Source organism: Sceloporus undulatus, chromosome 6, assembly GCF_019175285.1.
Source record: "Sceloporus undulatus isolate JIND9_A2432 ecotype Alabama chromosome 6, SceUnd_v1.1, whole genome shotgun sequence".
Lineage (NCBI taxonomy): Eukaryota > Metazoa > Chordata > Lepidosauria > Squamata > Phrynosomatidae > Sceloporus > Sceloporus undulatus.
In genome coordinates, this window is record NC_056527.1 from 148029308 (window position 1) to 148037518 (window position 8211).

The 8211-nt window shown below is 43.9% G+C and overlaps 3 protein-coding genes across 5 annotated transcripts in view; 1 reads left to right on the forward strand and 2 right to left on the reverse strand.

Annotated features, from left to right (window-relative positions):
* The window catches only part of LOC121932583 (talin-2), a 44341-nt gene extending 36403 nt beyond the window's left edge, over positions 1-7938 (reverse strand). For both annotated transcript variants that reach the window (XM_042471354.1, XM_042471353.1), the window contains exons 1-8: positions 7814-7938; positions 7023-7125; positions 5281-5489; positions 4382-4501; positions 3413-3610; positions 1748-1887; positions 784-877; positions 293-382 (exon numbers count right to left, since the gene is read on the reverse strand). In XM_042471354.1, the coding sequence (XP_042327288.1) occupies positions 293-382; positions 784-877; positions 1748-1887; positions 3413-3610; positions 4382-4501; positions 5281-5489; positions 7023-7125; positions 7814-7921 (1062 nt within the window). In that variant the 5' untranslated portion in view covers positions 7922-7938. The remainder of the gene's footprint in view (positions 1-292; positions 383-783; positions 878-1747; positions 1888-3412; positions 3611-4381; positions 4502-5280; positions 5490-7022; positions 7126-7813) is intronic.
* The window catches only part of MINDY2 (MINDY lysine 48 deubiquitinase 2), a 689230-nt gene that overhangs the window by 640679 nt on the left and 40340 nt on the right, over positions 1-8211 (forward strand). The gene's annotated exons all lie outside the window — the stretch shown is intronic.
* The window catches only part of MYO1E (myosin IE), a 568767-nt gene that overhangs the window by 535780 nt on the left and 24776 nt on the right, over positions 1-8211 (reverse strand). The window lies entirely within an intron of this gene.

An 8211-nucleotide genomic window follows, 5' to 3' on the forward strand; every position in this document is an offset into this window, starting at 1 on the left:
GAAGTTAAAGGAGCTTTTTTGGTGCATTTTCTAATTCTGGGGGTATTTTGGGATTTTTTTTTGGTGAAAATTTCATTGCACAACATCATTGAGGAGCAAAGACCATTACTTTTGTGCAAAGTCAGAGGGTTTTTCAAAACAAAATAACAGTGGTTTTGTGCAGATAATGAAAAAAAAAAAATAGCAGTGAAACGATAACACGTAAAGTAGTTAAAATATCCTAGCAATGGCCAGAGTAAATGATTGTGAAGAGGAACATGCAAAAAAGAAAGAAAATTAGCATGATGGCTACCTTTGAGTTTTCCATGACGCCTTCGATGCAGTCAAAATAGGACAGGTCACTCACAGGTTCATTGGGGTTTTCAAGCATCTCTTTCACTGTCTAAAGGGACAAAGGGAATCATCCATTATTATCAATGTATCAGGCTGGTATCCACATGGCTGATTCAAATGAGAACCAGCATAGTGTAGTAGTTTGAGTGTTGGAGTATGACACTGCACACCGGGGTTTGAATTCCTGCTCAGCCCTAGAAACCACTGGGTGGCTTTGGCAAGTCACACTTTCTCAGCCTCAGAGGAAGGCAAAGTCAACTCCCCCCACCGAACAAATCTTGCCAAGAAAACCCCGTGATAGGTTTGCCTTAGGGTTGCTGTAAGTCTACACAACAACAACAACAATAACAACAACATCAATCTCCTCCCAAATCACTGAAATGAGACCCGCCTATCCTGTCCCAGACCATTTCCCCAAAAGAATGGTAAGCATACAACCATGCCACATACCTCCAGCTCCCGGAGGGCATTGTCACACTCTTTCTGGCCAGGGGCTTGCTGAGTACACAAAGTGATGAGCTGGTTTATGCTCTCAGTCACGGCCCTGGAAGATATGATTTCCAGGGCACATTATAAGACCAACAGATTAGACAAAAGATGGAGATATTGTTGCCATAAGGCAACTTTACATTTAATGGTTGCTCTGAGCTGAAAATGTAATTCTTCATTAATTTTCCTTTTGAAGTCCTTCCTGTCAGTCAGAAGTATCCCCAAAATAATGATTGCCCAAGTGTCCCTTTGCCAACTAGCTAGCAATGACTCCCTGCGATGCCATGGCCAACTGGAAGTCCAGAAGGAACAACAACGATGTTCTGCAAATGCAATGGTCCCCAAACTTTGGTCCTCCAAGTCTTTTGGGCTTTAGCTCTCAGAAGACCCAGGCAGCTTGGCTAACAGTCATGAATTCTGGGAGCTGAAGCCCAAAACCTCAGGAGGTCCAAAGTCTGGGAAGTGCAGCTCTAAAGCAAGATGAAGACATCTTGACTTAATGTGCACATGGGTGTCTCAGGCCTGTTACAGACTGCCAAAATAAAGCTGCTTTGAGTCTCTTTGGAGGCATACTATTTAAATGATGCGTGCATCCTAAGAATCTGGAAGCTGCACCAAAGCAGCACTCCAGTGGTTAGGAATGGAGTGTGGCTTTGGCTCAACCTCCGGACTCTTAGGACCCATGCATCATTTAAATAGTATGCCTCCAAAGAGACCCGAAGCAGCTTTATTTTGGCAGTCTGTAACAGCCCTCAGTGTGTTTTCAAACCAAAAAATGCAGTCCCATTAAGTGTTGAAAATTTATGAATGAAATACATTTTGAGAGGGGCGGTGGGTACACTACAACAGATTAATGGCCATGGAAAAACCCACATTTCTGGGCCATTTGGACTGACACATGCACCTGGTCCTCATCCATCCTTACCTTGCCGCAGCTGCCAGGAGATTCTTGGCATTGGGAGCACCTGGGTCCACTGAGAGAGATTTGGCAGCCAAGAGCAGCTTGCTGGAAGCCATGGAGATGTTCTTTAGGTTCCCAATAACTTGAATCTGGTCCTCTTTTGTCTTTACAGAAAGAAAAAATTTGGATGGGAATTTAGCACGTGCGGAGAGAAATCAACTAGAATGCAAGAGGGATATATTCACAGCTCCAAATCTGGTGGTCTTGGATTAAGACTAAGAAGGGAAAGAGCCAGACTAGAAATATGCATTTCTGTTCACTCAAAATGGGAAAAGGTGCCCACAGAAGGCAGCAAGTGGCTTCAACAATAGGGACCCTTCAGAGAGCACTGTGATGGGGAAGGGAGGGGGAATCTTTAAAAGGACTTGTTGAACAAGGCTTCTGTTCGCTTGTGGGCATCTCTGCCTGGCACAACCCAGCCCGCTCTTGCTTGGCAAACAGCAGGAATCGGGTACTGTAAGGAGACAAAGGAAAATCTATCATGTGCTCAAAGCAGCAGGGAAATCATCCCTGCTGGTTTTGCGTGTCTTTCGCCGCAAGGGCTTAATAAGCATATCATTTCTGCGAGGAGGACAAAAAAAAGATGGCACACCGCCTTAAGTGGGCAAACCCAGCGGGGATTCTGGCAAGCTAGAGAGAAAAGATGGATGGGTTGGGAGTCTTTGCACAACATTCCAGGCTGCAAAGCTGAGGTCCCCAAACATTACACACTGCTGATCGTTGGTAAGTGGTAACAGAGCTCATCATAGCCATGCTGACAAAGGTACCTTCTGAAATCGGTACCATTTGAGTTGGCAATCCTCAAGCACACTGGTAAAGAGGAGGGCAGAGTCCAGAGCTATTATGGTGACCATCATTGTGCACTGAGAAAAGCTTTCCTTTCCATTTTACAAAGAGGGGAGTCATGTAAGAGGGGGACAAGGGAACACTGGATCTCTCTCCATCAAGCAGAAAGGTTTGAGAGAGATTCAGTATGGGTGCATTTTCTCCCCACCAAATGGTGATGAGCAACCTCAATGCAAAGCAGTAAGGTAGGTTTGGAAGCCTAAAGGATGGGTGGGCAACCTATAGCCTTCCTAAACTATTCTGCCACCAAATTTTGGTGTCTATCTGTCGCAGCAGCAACAAAGCTGCAACTACAACTGAGTGGGAAAGACAATTTATGCTTCAAATGTCCGGAAGGCTGTACTCTCCAGGAGTATGCCAAAATCCTTTCACATTCTTCTTTCTTCCCTCCAAAAAAGTGACCAGAAGTGAAGATGGGTCACCAATTGCCATTTTGACAAAAAAAATGGAGGAAAAATGAAAGGATTGATGGATGAGTTTTCTCCCAATGTGCTTTTGTGCATTCAAGGGGCTTTGTGCAAGGGATTCTGTAGGATGGGGTAGTTTTTTGCACATTTGGGGGGCTTTGGGTATGATTGGCCCAAAAAATCACAAAGACTAAATATCTCACAAAGCTCCAAACATTCCAGAGCATGAAGCCATGGCTGTTTAAGTAGTGCCAAACTGCATTAATTCTGCAGGATAGATGCAACCTATATTTCACATTTATACTACACTTTTCCATCCTGCCAGACATTCAAAGTGGTTAACCAGCCGCCAAGTCAGGGGCTAAAACCATCTCACCTGAGCTTGCCCGGCCATTTCGATCCCAGCATCAAGGAATTCATCAAAATCTTCGCTGAATTTTCCAGAGGCGGCTGCCAGCTCCCCACTTTGGCCTCGCGTGGCATGGACCACTTCCCCAGCCGACTGGTTCAGGTCGGCAGCAGCTTGGTTGAGTTCGCTCTGGGCTTCTTGGAATGATTTGGAACTGGGAGGCAGCTGCAAGAGAAAGGAGAAAAAGAAAGATATTTCTTCATAGGAGGATGTTTCAAAGGAAGGGCTTCTGCTAAGAAGGATGCTGATGTGCAGGTTTTGTTTAGAGGTACAAAGTGCAGATAGGGTCGTTTATCAAAAAGGAGGAATTTCTCTTAAATTCGAATGAAAAGAAAGTGGGGCCAGAACACATTCACTTAAAGTCGCTAGTTTCGTGCAATTACGTGAATATGCACTGCATTTGCCTGCCTGAAAATAGCATGCCATTGCCCGAATTTGTGTGTGGCAATCTACCACACAATAATGTAAAACCACATGATTGTGTTCAGACTGACTTCCCATTGCCCAAATTTGCATGTAGTGGGTTATCACGCAATAACGTTAAACCCCATGATTGCGTTCAGATTGCCATCGGATTATACTTCCAATTCCCCTTGTCTGATAAAGGGGGGCAAAATAAGGGCACTGTCCCTCCAGATAAAGATTTTGCCTCCCACATGAAATCTTTTTTCACTCCCAAAATTTTTAGCACTGGAGACAGAGACATTGAAAATTATTCCCATCTAGAACTCTTCCTATTTGCTGGGTTCACATTTTCTCGGTCACTCTGCTTTCCCTCTTTTCTTTGGATGCCTAAACTCTTACTTCTAAATGTTTAGTTGAAGTTTTAAGTTACTGCCATGCCAGAAATTTTGGGACTGAAAGAAAATTTCATTTGGAGAGGGCTTTGCAGTTTTTAGAAAATGCATTGTTGTTGTTAAGACTGGAACAGCTCACCGATTCCACAAGCAGCTTCTTGCTGGATTCACCAATACTCTTCAAGGCCACGTCAACATCCTTTTGGCCAGGGAGACAGTTCACACAGTTGTTCAGTGAATGGGATACAGCTTTGGCCACCTTGGGAGACACAGAGATTAAAGAAAGACAAAAGACAAACCAAAGGAATTCACTGGCCATGCACAAAACATGGTATTTTGTTGCAAGGCACCTACAATGCAACCTCTACACAATGCAGCCAAGGGAAAAGGACATTTCATAATACAAGATGCGCATCCCTTATCCAAAAATCCAAAATGCTCCAAGATCCAAAACCTTTTGAGCAAGTAGCATAGTGTGCACTGTATTTGCAAGACTGGAGAGAAAAGCAAGGGTCTGTGAAATGGCAGGAGGCATGGATTCATGGCCAAGCACTGTTTTAGTTTATTTATTCATGGGATTTATATTCCACCTTTCTCCCAAAAGAGGATTCAAGGCGGCTGTGCTTGGGCTCCATCTTTTTCACAGATCCTCACACATCTCTTTCCAGCAGCATCTCTCTCCAACCCCACAAATACAGTAAAATTATGAACTAGGCTGTTTGTATTCCAAAACTCCTATCCATCCATCCATCCATCCATCCATTTAACTTTTATGCTGTATTTCTCCCCAAAATGGGACCCAAGGCGGCTCACCAGACAAAAACATTATTAAAATCCTAAACAACAACAACAACAACAAAATCTCAACTCCAAAACAATTTGGATCGCAAGCATTTTGGAGAAGGGATTTTCAACTTGTACTAGAATCTATCCACTGGCTCAAATTTTATACACAACAGCAATAACTGAATCCCAAACTGGGGAAAAGGCAGGATATAAATAAACCAAAGTTAAGGCCTCCTCCTTTCCAGCTCTCACCAGAGCCAATCTCTGCTGGCTTTCAGCATCCCCAGGAGCCACCAAGGCTTGCTTGGCTTCTTGGATAAGCATGGCGGAGCCCTCCATGACATCCCGTGCCGAGTCCAACATGGCATGTGCCGCAGCTGGATCGCTGGTAGATGCCGCAACGCCTCGGGCGGCCTGAGCCAAAGTCTTCAGCGCCTGAGCCGTCTCCCTGGCCGCAACCCCTGTATGAAGAAGGCATCGAGACCTTGGTTAACTGAGCCAACCTTGCTCCTCTTTCATGGCTTAGGGTATACTCCAGCTTAATGGCAACACTCTCCTAAGGTTTTCATGGCCAGATTTATTTAGAGTAGTGATTTCCAAACTCTCATCCTTCAGATGTTTTGCACTTCAGCTCACAGAAGACTTAGCCATCTTGGCTAATGGCCTGGGATTCTAGGAGCTTAAGTTCAAAACACTGGAAAGGCCAAAGTTTGGAAATCATTGATTTGGAGGGTTGCGCCACTGAGTTCCTCTGAGGCTAAGAAAGCGTGGTCTGCTAACCCATGGCAAACTACACTATGTCCACATCCCCTCCAATCTTTGCAGTTTGGGGAAGTGTTCAGCCTGGTCTATCAAAGAGCTTTGGTGCCTCACCAAACTACAAATCTCAGGATTCTTCAGGACAGAGTCATGGCAGTTGCACTGGTGTCAAACTGCTTTACTTCTGCCATGTGGATACACCCTTTCAGTGTCAGGTTGCAGCAACATGCCTTCATTAAACAGCACAGTGGTTCCCAACCTGTGGTCTTTCAAATGATTGGACTAAAGTTCTCATCATTCCTGACTGTTGGCTAAGTTGGCTGGGGCCTCTGGGAGCTGAAGTCCAAAACAAACAGAAGACTAAAAGTTGGGAACCACAATAATAAAACAGTATAACCTAAGCTGGGAAAAAGTGGGATTCTGTTCTAGAGGATTCTACTTTTGCTTTGTTTGCATGCCAACAACAGGCAAGGTAAACAGCGGCTGCCTTTGAGTTACTTGCTGAACATGTGTGAACAAAAAACAGAGAAAGAGGAGGAAAAATAGATATATTTGCTTTACCAGCTATTCCCCAGCATGTTAAAACACAAAACAAAAACACACAGATCCGTAAAGTTTGGTCAGCAAAATGAAATTATCAGAAAGAAGGCTGGTGGAAGAAGACAGATATCTCTGGATGATTTTTGGAAGAAGCTTTCAAAGGGTCTCTAGAAGGTTCAAGATGCTTTTGTTTCCTTATCCAAGACTTCATTGCACTTCATTTCACATAAGCATATAGTTAGTTCTGGATAAAAAGTTTCCTGGAATGTATTATTTCCTGGACCATGGAAAAAAGCTCTTCTTTTTTTTTTTTCAGGAACTTCTCTCTATTCTTTCCATGCAATCCCTGGCTCTGGTACCACATTTTCCATTCAAGGAATAATGCCCTGGAACACATCTTGCTTTCTTAACTGAGGTGTATCTGTATTTTTTAAAAACACTAAAAAGTAATATTCCTAACATGGTGCTCCCCAATTAGCAAACAAAATATTATTTAAACAATAACGATGACAACATCCCAGGCTCTGGTTGATACAAATATTTTGAATGCATTTTTGGGGGGCACACCTGAGAAACCAAAAACAGCACAAAGGGACCCAGTGTGCTGGTTATAACCCATCTGCCACAGATCACAAGCCGTCAATGATAAAGAACTTTGCTTTCCCTGGGAAGCTGTTGTGGGTTGTTTTTTTTACCTGTATAATGCTCATTGCCTTGGGCCGCACACGTCAGCAGCTGAGCCATGGAGGAACCGACCGCCTTTGATGTGCTTCCCAGGTCCTGGGCACATTTTTCAAGCTGAAGGGAGAAAAAGAATAGTAACATGAACCAAGGAGAGCTAGCGTGGCCTAGTGGTTTGAGTGCTGGACTACGACGCTGGAGATCAGGGTTCGAATTAGGAGTCCCTAAGGTGGACCTATCACGGGGTTTTCTTGGCAGAATTTGTCCTTGCCTTCCTTGGAAGCTGAAAGAGTATGGGCTTCCATGGGGTTTTCTTGGCAGAATTTGTACAGGAGGGATTTGCCATTGCCTCCTCTGAGGCTGAGAGTATGTGACTTCTGCAAGGTGGTTTTCTATGGCCAATCGGGGATCTGAACCCTGGTCTCCAGAGGCGTCATCCAGGGCTCAAACCACTGCATCACATTGGCCAACTCTTAGTTGATCTCAGTTTACACAATGGCTATTTGAGTTTTCTTTGGACTTTTTATCTGCCTCAGCCTTTACAGTTTTATTGTTGGCTGATCAGAGAATGGGACAAATACTGGTAATCTCAAATATATGGAATAGTTAGTTTTTTGTGGGTTTTTCGGGCTATGTGGCCATGTTCTAGCAGAGTTTCTAGCCATGTTCTAGCCACATAGTCTGAAAAACCCACAAAAAACTATGGATGCCGGCCATGAAAGCCTTCAACTTCACATATGGAATAGTTATTCTGAAGGGCACAAGGATAGATCACAAGCATCCGATCCCATCCTCTCTAGCTTACCGTTTCTCCTGGAAGGGGCTTCAACTGCCCATCTATAGCTGCCATCTTTGCATCCTGGAGTTCATTTTTGAGAGTCTGGACTGTATTCAAGGCGGAATCAATTTCCATGGGTCCACATGCTTCATGCGCCTAGCCACAAAAGAGATGAAAAGCACACCCTGAATGTAATTACTATTTGTTTTTTAAAATATTAATATCCTGCCCTAAAGATCTCAGGGTGACATACAATAAAATTAACATGATCATTTTGAAACAAAGCAGAATGGTAAAAAAACAAAATAAAATACTAAGCTTGTATCTGCACTGCAGAAATAATGTGGTCTGACCCTGCTTTAAATGCCATGGCTCCATCCTCTGGAATCCTGGGATTTGTAGTTTGTTTTGGCTCCAGAGCTCTC